We start from the raw sequence: 19,814 nt of genomic DNA on the forward strand, positions 1-19,814 counted from the left end.
TTATTTATTTAAACTGTTCGCTTTTGATGCTGTAGCGCTATTAAACTTAAAGTGGGTAAATATTTGCTCTGTCTTGTGTTATTTCATTCGTAATAATTGTAGGTACTTTACGATTTAATTAAAAAAAAAAACTTTTATGTTAATCTTGAACATAGCAAATAGCCAGGTTTTCCCAGTTTCCTGAATTTACCCCCCACAAACCTTATGTATTAGTTCTAAGCATAATAAAGTTTTATCCCTCAACACGTAGATGGGGTTGTAGAAATAAGTTTTCATACATTTCATAGATTATAAGGCTTTACTGTAAATTGCTATAATAAGTAGATTATAAGTAATTTTCTATATATTTTTATTAACAAATATCTTGAATTCATTTTCATCATATTAACGCGAAATATAACTATCGATTTCAAATAGGATTTATATGTGCTTTAGCACAAAACCCGAAATGATTTAGAAAATATTAACTCGTAGTTCCTTTTTTTTAAAGCAAACTAAAAAGTAAACGTTAAGAGTCACTATTCTTTGTAAAAATGAAATTATTAAACAATTTTTCGTTATCAATATAATGGTAAGCCCAACCATATGTTTTTTCACCCTTTTATTAATGGTGCTTTTGACTACCTTGGCTTATAATCTTAGAACTTCTTCTTTAAAGGGAAATTTATTGTTGAATCTAGAAATTTCTTAAGCGTGTGTTTGTGTGTGTTTTTATACCTAGCTGTTATCAACTTTCGGGCCTTTTTTACTTAAATATTATTTCACATACATAATCATTTTTAAATAGTGCTCATAAAATACACAGCACATACAAAGGAGCCTCCCATTGGTCGGCTAGATTATGGGTAACGGCCGATTTCTGCCGTGAAGCAGTAATGTGTAAACATGACTGTTTCGGTCTGAATGGCGCCGTAGCAAGTGAAATTATTACTGGGCAAATGTGACTTAACATCTTATGTCTCAAGGTGACGAGCGCAATCGTAGTGCCGCTCAGAATTTTTAGGTTTTCCAAGATATTTAAAAAAAAACACTACAGCTCATGAGTAAAACATTCAGTATCAAATTGTGAACGCCGAAAATATTCATCTTCTCGATAACGCTCCCCTACTTATCTATAGTAGTATATGTATAGTAGGTACCTAATACCTAATATTCATAAATATGGTTATGATTGAATTTATTTCACAGATCAGCTACAATCAATTAAATAGACTTATATAATGCAAATAATAAGAATAGTTATTATAAAAGTACTATTGTGCATAAAAGGTTGTGACGAAATTATGGCGAGTATCACTTCGCAACATCTTTGCAATATTTCTTTTATGTTCAGCAGGCTACGATTTACCTAACAGACTAGTTAGTGCACGCGACTTCACCCGCGTTTACACGCTTTCCTTACTCGTAGAGTATTTTGTGAAATAAGCAAAGCTTAGTCACACTATTGTGTTGTTAGTAGTGAACATATCCTATTAATATTATAAATGTCAAAGTTTGTATGTCTGGATGTATGTTTGAACTTCTTCAACGCAAAACTACTGAATGGATTTTGATGAAACTTTATAATAATATAGCTTACACACCAGAATAACACATAGGCTATTATTTATAAATCTATCGCGTGAATTATACTTTATATGGCTAAACAACGTTTGCCGGGTCAGCTAGTTGATAAATAAACACAAGTTCAACAAAAAAAAAAACTATTTTTTCAATACTTATATTTGCATTCACAGCTGTTATGAATTAAATCATCAATCAGCCATCCAGATTCTGAATGTAGCATTTGAACAGATATATAAGTTAAAAAAGAGGTTAAGGTACTTACTTCTATTTTTTTTATTATGTTCAAAGTTTTAATTCATCAGAATTTATGAATTCTGCAAAACCTTAGTTACGGTGGTAGCTACCATGAAATGAAGTCATAAAAAGGTAAATTGTAAATAAAGATTTGTCAACTTCCATCTAATATTAAAATAGTATCATGAATGGAAAATAGCACAATTCTACCAAAAGTGAACTGTTGGGCGGAAAATCATTTGCAGCAAATACCGTATTTTGCCCAGTTACGAAATGCAAAACATTTTGGATTTTCCTTTAAATCACTTTTGTTAGAAAATACTACTTAAATGATGAATGGATAGGAAATGAAAATGTAATGGAAGAGAAATAAGAAAAGTGGTTTGTTGCAGTTGTAGGTAATCTTGATGCGCTTATTACAGAATTTAGTCGTCTAAATTCAGAAGCAACTTTAAAAACAAATTAGAAGCTGAACACAATGACCCAAAGTTACTAACTGAATCAGTTACTACTTAAAGTGCGATGAAGTCAGACACGTCGCATACGAGATTGGCACCAGTATTGTTCCGACACCAAAAAATTGCCATTTGCCTTGCCTGGCAGTTGGCTCAAATAAAATAGAAAAAAGAAGAACATGGTTGAAGGAATATATATAATCTACGAATGGATTTCAGATCGTTTGACATATTATTAAATCTTGTGACACAGTTCATTCAAAAGCAAGATAGCATCCTACGAGACAATATTAGTGCAAAAGAAAGATAGGTGGTAACTATAATATATGATTTCTTGCAACAGGAAATTCATATCAAGATTTAAAATTCAGTTCTTTAATACCCCTGCGGACAAAAATGATCCCTGAAACTTGTTGGGCTATTACTATTATTCGGGAACACAAAACTTAGATACGTTCTCCACTCACGAATAGCCACGAGCGACTGAAATCCAGTAACTAAATGCGAATTGCAAAGACACCTTCCTGAAAACGTTTCTTATTAGGCTTCTAAATGATTCAGTCAGTCATAAAGCATCCTTGCCTCTGAATTTAGGATGCTAGCTTGCTGAATGCTATTATGCTTGTCTAAATTCCTAGTACCTAACGACTGAATTTAGACGACTAATTCAGTGAAGCGTTTAATTGCTTACATAGCGAACTGACGTCACGGCAATAGAAAAACACGGCGTCCCCCCTTTTTATGGCAAATGCATATTTATTTTTTGTTAATAAGTACCTACCTTATAATCGAATGGAAAAAATTTCAAAAAAGAGTGTAATATTGATACATGAGCGCTAAATCAACAAAACACTCTAAAAAAGTTAATGAATTTATCGTTTTTATTAATTAAATTTTTTCACTCTTAATATAATATACTTTAATTTTAAATAAAAAAAATCATAAACTAGTTTTTACTGTTTATTATTATACTACATTGAAATGTGAAACGATTCATAAAACCTGGTCAGAAAAAAAATAGTTTTTATTACACTCCCTGTGGTCTTTTTAATTTTTCTTTTTTTTTGATCTAAGTCTCTTTAGGAAGATCCTTATTGCTGGAGGAATATGATTCTATATTGTATTTTACCTACAATTATATTAGGTACAAGAGAGTTATATTTGTTACCTACATATGGTGGCGAAAACGTGAGTGAAGTTTTATATGCTAATAAGGGCATTGAATAAATTAATTTGACTTTAATAACAATAGAATCGAGCTTGCAACTTAATACGGGCTAGTTTATAAAGGCCTTAACAGACGATCAATTGAAATGACTTGTTAATTTATTATTTGCAAAAAATAAACAACACATAAATCCACACTAATTGTAAATTATCGATAGAAAACAAACTTATGTGTGACGTAAAAAACACAAAGACACAGAGCTTGACCATGAAATATATTACTTGTAAGTACATATATTAATTCATAAGTTTAAATTTTGTCGTATAATAAACGTAGCGTATAAATAACGCGCGTTAGCCCTATCATATTTCATCATCATGAATACTGGTATCATATTGAATAGTGAAAAGAAAGAAAAATGTATTATACAAATCTATATAAAAATAATTTTTGGCCCAGGCGGGTTTCGTATGGTAAGTGAAATTAAGGCGCATTCACTCACATATATTGCACTACCAATCAACGCCCCTAGTGAGATCCTATTATTGATTTTTGTGCATTAAATGATACCGCTAAAAATTTATGCCGGGGCCTATCTATTACATAACATCATTACAATCCTCATAATGGTTCCAATGATATTCGTTTCATTCGTTACAATGACAGTACCTGTCAATACGCATTAAAATATTAATTAGTTGTAACTAATGAAGTTGTAATAACCGCTCACTTTGATTTGGTTTCTCCATGAATTACCTCAACCGATCGAGATTATAGATAACTCGTTTTATAGGTTATGCATAGTTCTTATTGACATGGGTTGTCCATACATATTTACAAAATACAGTTTGGTAAGTAAATATTAACCTACCAAGTGAGAATTGAATATTATTATTTTTTTAATAAAAAAAAGCTGTTTTTTAAAATACAGATTTGTTGTTTATTACTTTTTACTTTGATCTTTATTTCTTTCATATCGATATAACAGTAATCTCTTTAATATCTATTCTTTTAATCAATTAACTCATTACCTCAACGTCTGTAAGCCCCCTAACGATATCTCTTGTCAGTACAATAGAGTTTGAATGACTATTGCACTGATTACACTCTAGAAACGAACAAGACGCTTGGCTCTCGAGACCCTGATCCACATTTAAGTCGTTACTTCATAATATGCCTCCATTCGATGATAGATAGTTTGTGAGTAAGGTACTTAACATACCTTACTATCTGGCGTGACTTTATTAAGGAACTTTCTTCTTCATTTCCCAAATCATTACATTTTTAATATTTGCCTATGTTCTTAAATACTCTAATGAGTTAACTATACCGATAATCATATGACCTTGTCAAGGGTGTAAAATAGGATAGAAGCTAAAATTTATCCCCAATTTAACGCGGATGATGACTGAGATAGTGGCACTTCTTTGATTGCATATTGGGCACATTTAGTGTACTACAAATTTCATCTAACAGCTGTGCATATCCATTTCCTGAACAGAAACCTACCCCAGATTCCTTCCACAAACGTTTTTAGGTTTTCATTATACTCTATTTCAATCTTTATATATATTTTACATTCGTGATTCAATGTAAAATGTATCATCATCCCGACAAAGTCGCTTCCCGCTGTCTGTCCCTATGTATGCATCCAAATAGATGTTCAAAACTACGTAAGGGATATTGATGCGGTCAAAAACTAATTATGAGCGAGAACGGAGTAAGTTGTTAAATGAAACGGGATTTGTGGCGTGCGCGCACCCCATCATACGCATTACTCACACAAAACACGGGCTATTCACGGCCACATAGATAGTTGTGTTTCGAGCGCAGCGCGACAGCGATAGTTTCTTCAAATTACGCTTGACCCGGGTCCCCTCCTAATATTTATTTTAATTTTTTAAATACGACTCGTACGCCCTATTCACCCGCCCTCGCCCTATGAGCAGGTCACTGGCATGTATTAACGCCTTCATAAAATACTTTCAATACACTAAAACCGTTTTAGACTTCGATAATTAGTACCTCGACAATTCAAAAAGGTTCTTTTCTTTTGTTCCCTTCCCTGATAGCACCAAAAGCTCTATTAGGTACTCAAAGTACATATATAATTAACGATCTACAAGTTGAAGTAATCAGATGCCTAGCAATCGAATGAAAAAAAAATCTCTCCACAGTTAAAAAAATATCTGTTTCACCCATATTTCAACTTTTTCGAAAATGCAGTTTATTTACGCTCTACATTATACTGATTACGTTGTTTTTTATTTCATAATATTGCGAGCTAATTAAGATCTTTGTTAACTTTAGACACTGTAGAAAATATTATATTCTTAAAATTATGCCTCCCACTTATACAATGCCATCGGGCTCGTTCGTTTTATGAATGTCCATGGTGAAAAGCACCTTAAGCACGGCGCCATGCCGGAATTTCCCCTCCGGCATGTATGACTCGCACCGCGGATTAGAAGTTTCATTGGACCCAACTCTTGGCTTGGAAACCAGCGCTGGTCATCCGTTGGACCATTTGTGACGCCGCGATAACAAAATAATAAAATAAAAACTCATTTTAGCATATAAATTTCTAAAAGGTGCTTAACAAATAACGCACTGTATCTCAGTCTGTTACAATTAGATATTTTTAATTTTTATTCATACTTGTATACTCTGTATTGTAGTAATAATATCTAAACAAACTTTTGAATAAAGAAGAGATCTCTGTTCATATACAACATAATAATTTTGTATAATTTGCTAATCTAAAGATTTAATATTTTCGAAAAAATATCAAAACCGTGTGGTGTCGTAGGACACCAGACAGGAACGAAGTTCCTAATTATAAAAATATTAATTTCAAGTTCTATTCGAGATAAAGAGAAAATAATTTTTCGGGTATACATTTATATTATGATTTTGTTACGATAGTAAAAAAAAACTACTTTCCAAAATTATTTTAACATCCTTATCTTATTTAAAATGATTTTTAAAAATACTTCTTGTTTTAACAGGAGCGGCGCTAGATGAATGTAGTAGGATTTTATTGTGCTTAAACATGTCACAACCGTTATTTGAAGAGAGGACATAGAATATTGTTCACTTTTTCCAAAAATAACTTTTGACAGCAGCGAAGCCCTGGGGGTCTTGTTACGAATAAGGCAGAAATAAGTATTATTATGTCATGTATGAATTAACACTCACGAAAACATCTATAAATATATCCATATTTATTTTATTGAAAAAGTCTCATCTGCCATCTTTGATCTCGAAATGGATGTCATATTTGTAATTGACACTCCCGAAAATCTCGAAATTGATACACATATTCATTTTATTTAAAATTTCACATTCGCAATCGTGGATCTCAAAATAGATGCCATATTCGGAATCGTCACACTCGAAAATGATCCCCATATTGATTTTTATTTAAAAAGTCGCATCCACCATATTCGACCTTCAAATAGGCGTGATATTTATAATTGTTACTCCCGAAAACCTAGAAAATTATACCAATATTGATTTTATTGAAAAAGTAACATTAACTATCTTGGATCTCAAAAAAATATTTCCGAGAAAAACATTCAATAAAATTTCGTATTAAAAATAATAAAAAAACACTATTTGCTTGTGTATACGACTATAGCACTTCCAATATATGTATTTCTTACGGTTTTAGTATCACTTATTTTTCAGTTTGGTCGCGCAACAAACTATCTTCTCCAAGCCGTAAGGATACGTCCCTGAAAGAAATTAGTAACAGAACATAAAAATACGATTAAAATAGAATTGCTGATATATATGAAGTATCGTGTGTATCGGTTGGGACCCGATAGCATAAATGCGGGACCGCATTTCACGAAGTCTGAAGGGCAGCGGACAAAGTCGCGGGTGCTGCTAGTATCAAATACGTGTGCAAGCTGCAACTAGGTATAATATTTCAATTTAAAATTCCGCTCATTGAATATCGAGGTGAGGTGCGTGACGCGTTGTGCCGTGTTGCCAAGACCGAGTGTGACGTCTGTGTTGAACACGTTGAATGTATCTCCGAGCGATCCATGTTCTCCTGGTACTCTTGTTTACGCGACTGACCGGTGCGAAGGCCATTTGTTCCCCGCTATTTATTTACAAGTTATCGAAAGCAGTAAAACTGATTCTATCTATTGTGTCATATCGTGCTCGCACAACAACTGAAAAACTTGCATTACTCTTATAAACAAGACCAGGCTTTTCGTAATTTTGTAAATTTTCGGCTTTGCGTTGATGAATCAGTCAGTCAGGACAGTTAATTATATGGGTATGTGTATAATGGAAATCGAAATAAAAACTTACTCGAAGTGACATAGACCCTCAGCGAGTATTTAGTAGTTTAGTATCAATCGGAACGGTGCACGTGAAACGGTTATATTATGGTGCATTTCAGTATATCAAAATATTACATTTCACCCACAAAATATTACATGTGAAACGAATAGAGGCAAAACGCCCCTATTGGCCAAGTCCTTAGACTTAGGTTTATGATTTTTTATTTAGCATCGTGAAAATTCAATTTAAGCGAGCAATTCTATATATAGGTGGTTTTTTGAGAAGGGCGGTGATGGCCAAGATTTCTTATAAATAGAGGACTCCCTTCACGACTTTCCTGTAAGTCTCATACTTTCCAACTTGGCCATCAGCGCCCTTCTAAAAAAATCACCCCGTATATAAATATATATTCCGAGATCGGAACTGGCTTTAACTCGCTCTTTACACTGCTTGAGAAGTTACCGAAGTTGAGAAAAGTGGGGACTTCCAGTAATCTAGGTCGGCTTAAAAATTAGTTTTGACAGATTTTTGCTGAAATTTTCTACAGAGATTATATTGATTCAATTAATAAGTTTATATTATTTATTTAATCAAAACAAATCTTATAACTATATTTACAATACTACGACTACATAAAATTAAAACTATCATTACGTGGAAGCGTACCAAGAATACTGGCAGCATTACCCCGTTGGATAGCAAGGCTGATCCGTTGACCGAAATAGCTGCCAGCGCTTGGGTTTCCAGTAGCCTTATTGAGGCGCGAAGATAGTATTTTGAACATTCTCCGCGCCTCTGGGCCCCACGGGCCAAGTGTCTCGACGCCAAACGGCACAAAGATGTATGACTCACTGAGACCAACATATTTGCGACGCTTGCCGCCTTCGGCAGTCGAAGCAGCAGCCCCAGCACCAACTGACGTAACATGGACATGAGAAGGAGCCAGAGTGTCGACGCAAGTAGCGTCCCACACCAGCGCCCTTCCCCGTGCCCAAGCCACCAGCGTCATTCCATCAGGACGCTTGCCATCGCGGCGGTTAATACCATTTGGCTCTAAAACAGCTGGTATATTAAGAGCGGCAAATGCCCTGCGGATGACTTCATTAATGCTGGCGTGACGACTGATACGGCCTGCCATTAATAAGTAATTATTGTAAACACAAGTTCAAGTTTAAACTCGTCTGATCTCTAAGATATTCAGTCTATCTTTTACTTGATATAAAAATCGTAACTATCGACTTTTCTGCCCCAATAAACTTATCGAAGGTAACTCACTTTATCCGTACAACAATAGCAATAGAAGTTTGTATGGAAATTGCAATTCACGTGTCATCGGGTATGTTGGGACAGCTTCAGATTATTGACAGCTAATTACTGACAGTAGAAGGTAGTAATTTATCTCTCTATATCTACCTTGGATTGGGAACGACCGTAAGACCGAGTAGCTCGGTTGCCTTGGTCCTTAATCATTATAGGAAAGACGGTGTGTATAGGAAGGACTGATTTTAATCTATTTGAAAATGGATAGACGATTTTCAAACATTAATCTGTGTGCGTTCCATTATATATTTATCAAAAGGTTATATCGTATAAACGAAGCATATCAAAAGTAGAGTAGTGTGAAATCGCAAGAGCTTAATATTTTGTAACCAACCTCTTTAAAGACTATTTAATTTAATAGTGGCACTAAGTGTAAATTCAAACGTATTTTATTCAGGATGAAATGTGCAAAAGGACCGGTTGTTGCGTACAATTTAATAACGTAAATACTTCATTCGCTCCACTTTGCGACTGTCCGCCATATTTTGTGACAGATTTGCGTAACTTGGAACGTTCCGGAGTTCGCAATGTTTGAACAGGTGACATTATTAACTCTGTACATTTCTGCTTCGACCGTAAGAGTACTAAATAATGGCTACCCAATGACACTGTTCGAATAACATTTTACAAGGAACTGTTGGTAGTGTATGTTTTATTTTTATGATGAGTTTTCATTAGAGTGAGAGAAATAAACTTACCGATTATAACATAATATATTATGTTACTTGTTTTTAATCACTATATTTACGAATCTTGATCAAGTAAGTAGTACCTACATCAAATTTAAATATATTTATTCAAAATAGAATTTACAATCACTTTTTGAACTTTGATATTTTCATGAGGAAAATTTAATAAATAAATTCCGTCGAGGTAATTAACCACAGTTAACACACGTTTAAAGTAATGAAGAGCGATTTATTCGTTTCCGCCTTAGTTTATACTTGTTAAGTTGTCAATTAAATTTGTGAAAGTTAGGTATCTGTTAATTCAAGCAACAAAATATAAATTACTAATATTTTGGATGTACAATATCTTTGGCTACAAGTGGTTACATAATGCTGGCACTGCAATGAGCATAAGTTCATACTCGTATAATATAATAAATTAAGTTGCTAATTTAGCACAATATACTTTTACTTAAGATAATTTTGTCTGACGCTCGAATCAACATGTTAAGCAATTGTTTTTGTGTACCAATTATTTCTCCACATTGAAATAATATCAGATATGTAAAAATAATATCAGTAGCCAATTATTAAAAAAATTAAAGGTAGTTAGTGCAATAATTAGCTTCACATTACAAAACACATGACAGTTGAAATTAAATATCCAACATTAATTACCTATATAAGCTGCCTGCCTTTCATCGTGATAACTAAAAATGTACCAACAAATAAACATTATCTCTATGTTCAAGAATTTTCGAGACGTCTCAATTCTACAATTTCAGTCTGTTTAAGACATCTAATAAGTTGTGGGACTATATATATCCCATAAAGCATTAACGGACGTTTTCAGTAACATATCTATCCTTAGTTTAACTTACTAGAGGTAGACAAATCTATATGACAATAACTTATCGACATAACTTTAATATGATATAATTATATAACATGACTTTACTATGAATAGATAATATCTTGTCATTAAACGGTGATAGCATATATCCGCAACTAGAGATACGTTATTGAAAACGGCCGGAAGTGTGTGAATTATTTAATCATTTGAAAACATTATCCCCCTTTTCAAAATGGTCTGCTAACTTAAAACAGCCGCTAAGGAGTGTTTTTTCTTATTCTGACTTTGGTCAATAGAAGACAGGGTGAGAATTAGCAATGCTATTCTGATTTAGGTCAATAGTAGACAGGGTGAGAATTAGCAATGCTTTAAGTTAACAGACCATTATGAATAAGGGGGCTAGTCTAGGCATGCAACATCGAGAACCGTCTATTTAAAAATGGATAGTTTGAAATTTTCCTCTTTTGCTTTAGATCATGTACAATCTACAATCCTCACTAGGATCCAGTCCAACGTTTTTATTTTAGTTTCGACATACATTAGGCCGTAAATACATTACGCGCGGTGGTCTTTCAATAAATTCAATCTAATATTTAATTAACTTTCTAATATTCAATTATTTTTTATTGTTTCAGGGAACAGTACATATTCAATGTATTTGAAGTAATAGTGAGTACTTTGGAAACAAAACTTCAGCGGATAGAGAACTTGGACAAGGCAGTCGAACATCTTATGCGGAGAGTCGAAGCTTTAGATTCTCGGGTCAATGACAATATACTCAAAACAGATGCAATTATATCTAAGCTTGGCAACCTGGACTTTAAACTATTCAGCCACGTTTCACAAGATGATGGTGACATAGTTACAGAAAATATAAACAAAAGGCATAATGATAACAGAGTCAGCAATACGCAATTATTGGACAAAAAATTAGAGTCTTTGGACCAAAAAGTATCCGGCATAGACACAAAATTAGTGGGACTAAAACATCAAATCGACAATAACTTCTTACCAGTAGATGATATAAATGCAGAAGCAAGTGAAAAGAAGCCCATTAATCTCAATGTTATAGAAATTGCAAAAGGACTGAACACAGAAGTAGTAAACGAAATTACAAAAGAAGTAGACCAATTAAGAACTTCTATGACAACAGTAGATAGAAAACTGCAATTTCATATAAATCTTGTTTCGGAGAATTTAGGAAAAGTTTTATATATGATGGCAGACGTTCATGCTGCAATAGTTGAGCCAGAATCGGCATCAATAAATATAAATAACATATTTAAGAATCGAACAGCAACGAGTACACCGCCTCCTTCGGCAAAATCAAGTAAAATTGATACATTAGTCAACAAAATTATACCGATGATGAGCGTCTCTGAAAAAATGGATGAAGTATGGGATGTTGTAGTTGGTACAAAAAGCTCTGTTGATGATTTAGTACCGAAATCAGATGAGCTTCTTACACAAACGCAGCGACAAGAGCGAGCAATTGGGCAAATACACAATGACCTGCGCGTTAAAACTAATCTGATAATAGAGAACCTAGATATGGTAGAGAAACGGTTGAAAAAACAGGAAGATGACGTAGCAACTCTTGCACAGCGACCGGTCCCCGCTGAACTGTTGTTGGATCCAACAATTGATCGACTGGTTGAGTATGCTCCTAACAGATATAGAGTGGATGATCCTTCAACTGACCCCAGTACAAGTACAGCGCCGTTCACCACCCCAGCGGCAGCCATAACAAATAACAGGTGAAATCATTCTATATATTATTATCAATTTCAGAAACTTATATAGGTGTACAGCGAATTATGCCTTGCGATTGATTTAATATTTTAAAGTGCTCTGCGATATTTTTTATTTGCAAATATTTTACATGAGGTGCCATCATTTTCTATCTAATATTATGTTAGTAAATTTTACTTGTATCTAATGATAGTGTCAACTTCAGCCCAAGCAACTCGAGTTCGATGGGCGCTACTGTGACAGTAACTCCAGCTGGCAATGGACAGACGACTGCTCGCCCGGCGAGTCGCAAGGGCGGCATTATCTTCCCCAGTGTGAAGAACAAACCCATCATTGGCAACAACACATTTGCATCGGAAATAGTCGCCAATTATAAAGATGTCAAAGTGAGTTTGTGTTTGTCATGATGCTTTATGATGATTATTATACATTGGTATTTATCCATCAGTGTTTGTTTGTATTGAATGTTTTGTTATTGAAAAATCATTACGTGCCGTGCTTCGTGATCCAACTAGGATTTTTTTTTAGAAATTATTCTTATTGGCGTATTACGTAATTCTTAATAATTTTTTATTTATTGTGCTGTTTTATATAAAAAATATATAAAATATGAACGCATTGGATATTAAATCCATTCAAACAGATTTTCAACATTACATTCATTAATTTTCATCCATAGTTTCAACAATTCGTTTTTATTATCATCTTAAGTTTTTAAAATATTATTTAGTCAAGTATGTTTCGGGAAATAAACGTATATCAAGCCTTAATAAAGTAGTTACTTGCGGACAATTACATTTAAAATATACAAATTTATTTTTTCTAAGTGCTAGATAATTTATTTATAATTTAATATTGCGAATGTGTACATAAATATTTAACACACGATTGTCATTACTGAGAGTAGTATTTTGATATTCTGGTATAGTTTTATTGTAATCATTATTATGTACAATTTTGATGTCTTAACTATTTTTATGTGCATAAAGTTCTTTAGGATAATTACTAAATTACAAAGCAGTCTAATGAAAATCGAATCTACTAGAATGTTGTAAATGATTTCAAGCGAAGCGAATAAGTATTCAAACCAAATTATGAATTTATACTAATACAACACCTTTTACGTCGACGCTTAAGCAATAGGGAACAAGAAATACTATATTTTATAGATATTAGTCAACCGTATCCTACGTCTAAACATTACGATTACAGCCTTTGCTGAAATCAAATCTAAACTATTTACTGGTTCATTTGCTTCATAAGTACTTGCGACACGTACCGGTTAAAATTAAATATATACTGTCCGAAAGAGAATGCTTCGGATTTGTTTAGTATTAATATATGCATGTTGAAATAAGGGTTAATCCATTAAGTATCTAAGATTAAACTTGTAGTGTTTTCGCTGAATTAATTTTAGTTTTCAATGCATAGCTGTTCTACATATCGTAATAGCAAATTTGCAAGTGAGTTATTAGCATTTGACTATTCATATTTCCACTATTAGGCAATTCCTATTTGGCAACTGCCATTCATACTTATAAATAGACACCTTATAATTATTATTACCACATCCAACTCTATAATTATTAAATACACCCGGCTTTCATTCTACTATTTTATCTATTATTTGGTCACCTCTTAATTAAGAGGTATCCAGAAAATATTTATTTTACCTCCATTAATAATATCAATTCATATGCTCGTATCTATCATATCATCCCAATATTCACCAACGCGCGTTCATAGTTTATGGAGAGCAATTCCTGTGACGGCATATACGAGAACATTTGAAGAAGTATTTTTTTATGACAATAGTAGACGAGCAAGACGTTCAGCTGAGGTAATTGATACGCCCTGCACATTACAATGCAGTGCGGCTCAGGATTCTTGAAATACCAAAAATTCTCAGCGGCACTACAATTATAATAATACACAATACACATAACTGTTTCACGGCAGAAATAGGCGCCATAGTTGTACCCATAATCTAGCCGGCATCCTGTGCAAAGAAGCCACTGGTAATAAGTATTATAACAATAACTTACCTATCATCAGTAAACAAATACCTATATAATTATTTTCAAGAGTTTGGAACTACATTTTCTTGCGATGCTTCTTCTGCCGGTAAATGTGACATTTTGAATTGATATAGAAGATATATATTTACAATACTTTAATGTTTGAATGGGCTCCCTTCGCCTATGTCAGTTATGAGTCAGCTAATATATTTATTTGAAACAATATTAATCTTTTCACATACAAAATACAGCGTTGAACGAAATCTAGCCGAAGGTAGGAGTCGTTTATCTGGCTATTGTTTTTTCTCTTTCACTGGCATCGCCATAGATACTCTTTCTCTATCACCGTCGTTCGGTGTGTACCCAGCAGTGTGGCACCAACCCGTTTGTTATTACGTAACTGAGAAAATTCTGATCAACGACAATCGATAAGATTACGCATTACATAGTACAAAATGACTGTTCAAAGACAAAGATAATAGCGAACTCTATAAATCACTTTAATGATTATGTTAGACGCAGTGAAGAAACGACTTCGAAATCAACATTAGGCAATTAGGACAACAACATAACAAACTCTCGACTCTTAAAATATTATGTTTTTTTGCCAGTATTTTTTATATAAATTAATAAAACGAATACCGACGTAAATTTAGAAAAAATCACAAAATTATAATAATATTATGTCATCTAATTAATAAAAGGTATTAGGGTACTTATTAGATAACAATATACAAGCTATTTTACGATCATATCCATTATAAGTCATGATAAATCCTATATCTCTATACGTAACTATGGTGAATAAAATATGTAATATTATGCCTCATTTATTATTTATTTATTGTGTGCTTAAAACTTATATAAATAGTTTGATTGTAGCTTGAATAAGTACTATAAGCAAAATCACACAATGGAGTAAATGAAGCAGTAAATTATTTTTTAAAGCCAAGTTTCAAAGCCAAATGTGCGAAATATTTAATAAATTAACTCTCGCTTAACTCTGGTATGAGTCTCATGCAAGAGTTTGGCGAGTCTTCTGAGAATGCTTCGTGTAGAGGCGAATCACGTGTCGAATTGTTTAAAGGCAAATATTGGCGGAATTAACACTAAAGAAAACTCGAAATATTTGGATAATTATGAAATTCTGCAAAGTAACGCCTACTTCAATAAATTTTCTGAATCAATTAATTATAGATAAAGCTCTAGCGATCGATACTAACTAAATTATTGGATACAAAGATAATATAATTTTTGTTACTTTCAGGGTTATTCCTGCGTAGATCTCCTGAATGCTGGAATGAGAGATTCCGGTGTATACTATTTACAAATTCGAGGAACAACCTATTGGTTCTTGAAAGTATTCTGCGAACAAATAATCGCGGACGGCGGCTGGACCGTAAGTATAACAATATTTTATATAAACAGACCAAATCATCTACAAATCTGTTCTCTCATTCGTGAAAATTAGTTGTCTTAAAGGAAAATGAATTCTAATAAAAGGTTATTGTGGCACTAACCATAAAAATTGTCAACTTAGATCCCATACATACATAATTAATAAATACATTTTTTGCCTTGAATTGAAAATTGCTTGAATCATGGACAAGAGTTCAATCTCGGAGCTGGACATTGTTTGTTAAGTTTTAGTTTAAACTAAAATAATAATCAACCCTTTCTGTAAACCACCAAAGACTCCTTGTACTTAGCCTTAGTCTTACATCAGCGATGTGTGTTTAAGGAATTTTGATCCACACACAATGAAACATTGAACTGAAGTATCTTCAGAGAAACGCTGGCTCTAAGTGACTTTACATGCATAAAACTTAGCTGAGTGTATCTTTGATTTCGTTTTTATAGTCATTTGACAGCTGAAATTACGCTGAGATAAAACTAAGACAGCCCAATGCACATGTAAAGTTCGCTTTTTATCATTTATTTATGTTAAGTCTGAGCAAAGACTGAGTATGCTCTATAGATCTCCGCCTAAGTGTGCTCATTTAGGATATGACCTTCTGCTTTCTTAGTTATCCTCTGATTGGATCAAAGGTGTTGCTAACATGTGTTTTGCACCTAGTTTGCACATTAAAAAATGGAATTGCATCTAAAATAACGTCGGGTTTTTGGAACATTTCCGTTTCTTATAGCCTCAGCCATATATTATAGTACTAAACACCCCATGTTAACAATGTGTTCTTAACAGACTTAACTGTTTGTTCTTAACAGACTCTTAACATGGGCTGTTATTAACAGTTTTATATTTATAGGTGATACATCGTCGAGATGACTTCGGAACACCTGCTGAAAACTTCAACCGCGATTGGAGTGATTACAAGAATGGCTTTGGCGACCCCAGCAAGGAGTTTTGGCTTGGAAATGAAAACATATACATGCTTACCAATAATGATGACTACATGCTTAGAGTGGAGCTTGAAGATTTTGATGGCAATAAGAGGTAATGTTATTTCTTATGTATTTAGTATTCTTATGTATTCCTGGACATTAATGATAACTAAATTGGAGTACAGGTTTTTGTTGTAGGTATACCTAGGCTTGCCATAAATACTGAAACAAAGGAAAAAAAATCATTGCAAATAACATTTATTACTCTATAGTGTATTAGCTTAATACATAAATATAAACGCAGAATAGGTAAAAGACATGACCTGTTTTGTTAATATAAAACAATTTAAAATATAAAAAGTTGATTCGAAGTGGTCTTCATTAGCTGCAAAACAGTCCTTTAAACGTTGAGGCCAGTTATCAAAAGAAGCACGCACTCTTTCCATTGGAAAATTTTTCACTGCGTACTGCCGCCAATCGTATGGTTTGTTTTAGAGACTCCAATCTACTAAGGCGTTTAGAGCAAGCCGTACTCTCTAAAACTGACCATAAATCATAATCCAGCGGATTAAGATCGGGACAAGACGACGGCCAGTCTTCAGCTCTGATGAAGTGCGAAACGTTCATTTCCAACCAAGACTGCGCACACAGATCTTAGTGCCCCGGCGCAGAGTCTTGGTGGAAGGACCATTCTTGGTTATTGAACATGGTGTTATTAAGGGGCTTCACTATCTCCTCAAGGATGGTATCTTGATACACTAGTGCCGATGTTTTGATACAATTTTTTTACAAAAGTATGGCTCAGTCACTCCTTCATAGCTAATACGCCACGGAACCATCACTGAAAGCGGATAATGCCCACGTTGCACTTTGTCGACTAATTGGGAAGCTTTCTTAAGGCTTTGAGCATAAATACGCTCATTTTTTCATCAACAGTAACTAAACAAAACAAAGCTTTATAATATAAAGCGATTTGTTTTATAATGATTCGGATTTCGTGTGCTTACAAGCTACCTACCTATTTACGAAAATAATATAAACAAATCAATTCAAATAACAAATATTTTATTTCGTTTGTAAATCAAATTACACTTGAAATATGTCATTTGTTTGTCGAGTCGAGAACATTTGTATGGAAAAAAGGCCACTAATGTTTCCGAAGTTATTGTTTTAGTAGAAATCTATGTTTAAAAAGGTATTGATATTAATAACTACTAAGAATTTTTCATAAATATCTCTTACAGGTACGCCCAGTATTCGCACTTCAAGATTTATTCGGAAGCAGAATATTATAAACTCGAAATAGATGGCTACGAAGGCAACGCCGGTGACTCTTTAAATGATCCTTGGTATGGCTCCAACAACAGCCCGTTCTCAACATATAACAGGTAACTTTTACTTTAAGGGTTCCGTACACATGAATGAAAATTATTAAGACTCAGATAAAATAATGTAACTTATAAAGAGCATCTAGGCAACAATCTCGAACGAATTAGGTACGAGACAGGAAGAGTAAGATGATCAGTGAAGTCAAGTCCTGATTTACATTGAAGGGGGCTCCATAAAAGTGTTTAAATAATCACTACAGTGGTATCAGAGTCACTAATCGTAAAGCCATTAATGTTTAAGTTCTGGAATAGGTACTTCAAAGAAGTTTGGTACGAAGCCTGGCCTTCATGTGAGAATTGTGTATAAAGGAGACAGTTTTGCTAACATGTTCATGGATCTGTACGCTGTTTAAATGCTTTTTAAAACTTATTGCCAAATATTTTACACGTGAAGCCTGTGGACCAATTACTATGTAGGAGGCAACTTTGTACAGGATGCCGGCTAGATTATGGGTACTACCTACCATACCTAGCCAGCAACCAACGGCGCCTATTTCTACCGTGAAGCAGTAATGTAAGGCATTATTGTGTTTCGATCTGTAGGGCGCCGTAGCTAGTGTATCTACTGGGCAAATGAGACTTAACATCTTATGTATCAAGGTGACCGGCGCAATTGTAGTGTCGCTAAGAGTTTCTGGTTTTTTCAATAACCTTGAGCGGCACTCTATAATAACTCGGTAATGGGCAGGGAGTATCAATTACTCCGGAGTACCGACTCCCAGTGCATTGCGGGTCAGTCAGTGGGTGTAACAACGAGTTCGGGATGTTGACGGGGCTGCCCCACTTCTGCAGTACATCTGGTTCAATCTGGCAAGCACAAGTTGTTTCCATGCGATTGTCTAAATTAAATCTACGTCGCTGTTCTGTAGAGTTTGAGCCAGCTCCAATCTTATCCCGAGTACTATAGGGAAATACTATTTTTAGTTTGTGAATAATTATATCATTAACGGCCGTTCCCAATATACTATCTACAGATAGAGATAAATTACTACCTTCTACTCTCAGTAATTAGCTGTCAATAATCTGAAGCTGTCCCAATATACCCGCTTCTTATTGCCTTATATTGGGACGCGTGAATTGCAATTTCCGTACAAACTTCTATCGCTGCTAAGCTATACGTCCTCCAACTGACAGACAACGAGTACGGATAAAGTGAGTTACGGTCGATAAATTTATTGGTACAGAAAAGTCAACGATAGTTACGATTTTTATCTCAAGTAGGCCACAACCGGAGATAGAAGGAATATAGGGTACGGGCGTTATAGATGTATTACTGACAGCAATCTTTTCTAACATAGTTATAAGATATTTGTTCTACCAACAAACAATGGATGATATAAATATAATAATCTGAAATAAACTTTTTTCTTACTAACCTTTTTTTATATTTTCCAGAGACAATGATAGGTCGTCCCTCAATTGCGCTTCGATGTTGAAGGGCGGCTGGTGGTGGAAATCTTGCGGACGTGGTCTCAACGGGCTTTATCTTCATGATCCACAGGACCTTACTGCTAGACAAGGTATTTACTATGTACTTATTAGCAGTCAGGTGCTAAGATAAAAATTCTTGCCCATGTTTAGAATGCGTAAGCAGTTTTATTCATTTATTTTCACTGGAGCACAAATGGTACCTTGACATTCTAATGTTATTGTAGCTGTGGTCCCATTAAAACACGGATAAATATATATATTTTTTTTAAATTGAAACCTATCTAGATCGATTTATTGCCCCCGAAATCCCCAATATATA

The 19,814-nt window shown here is 34.0% G+C and overlaps 1 protein-coding gene across 1 annotated transcript in view; it reads left to right on the forward strand.

Annotated features, from left to right (window-relative positions):
- LOC126978759 (angiopoietin-related protein 2) overlaps positions 1 to 19,814 on the forward strand; it is a 94,431-nt gene that overhangs the window by 72,298 nt on the left and 2,319 nt on the right. Inside the window, exons 2-7 of the mRNA XM_050827808.1 lie at positions 11,199 to 12,320; positions 12,521 to 12,701; positions 15,601 to 15,732; positions 16,601 to 16,788; positions 17,921 to 18,064; positions 19,460 to 19,584. Of these exons, the coding sequence (XP_050683765.1) occupies positions 11,199 to 12,320; positions 12,521 to 12,701; positions 15,601 to 15,732; positions 16,601 to 16,788; positions 17,921 to 18,064; positions 19,460 to 19,584 (1,892 nt within the window). The remainder of the gene's footprint in view (positions 1 to 11,198; positions 12,321 to 12,520; positions 12,702 to 15,600; positions 15,733 to 16,600; positions 16,789 to 17,920; positions 18,065 to 19,459; positions 19,585 to 19,814) is intronic.

This window comes from Leptidea sinapis, chromosome Z (genome assembly GCF_905404315.1).
Source record: "Leptidea sinapis chromosome Z, ilLepSina1.1, whole genome shotgun sequence".
Taxonomy (NCBI): domain Eukaryota; kingdom Metazoa; phylum Arthropoda; class Insecta; order Lepidoptera; family Pieridae; genus Leptidea; species Leptidea sinapis.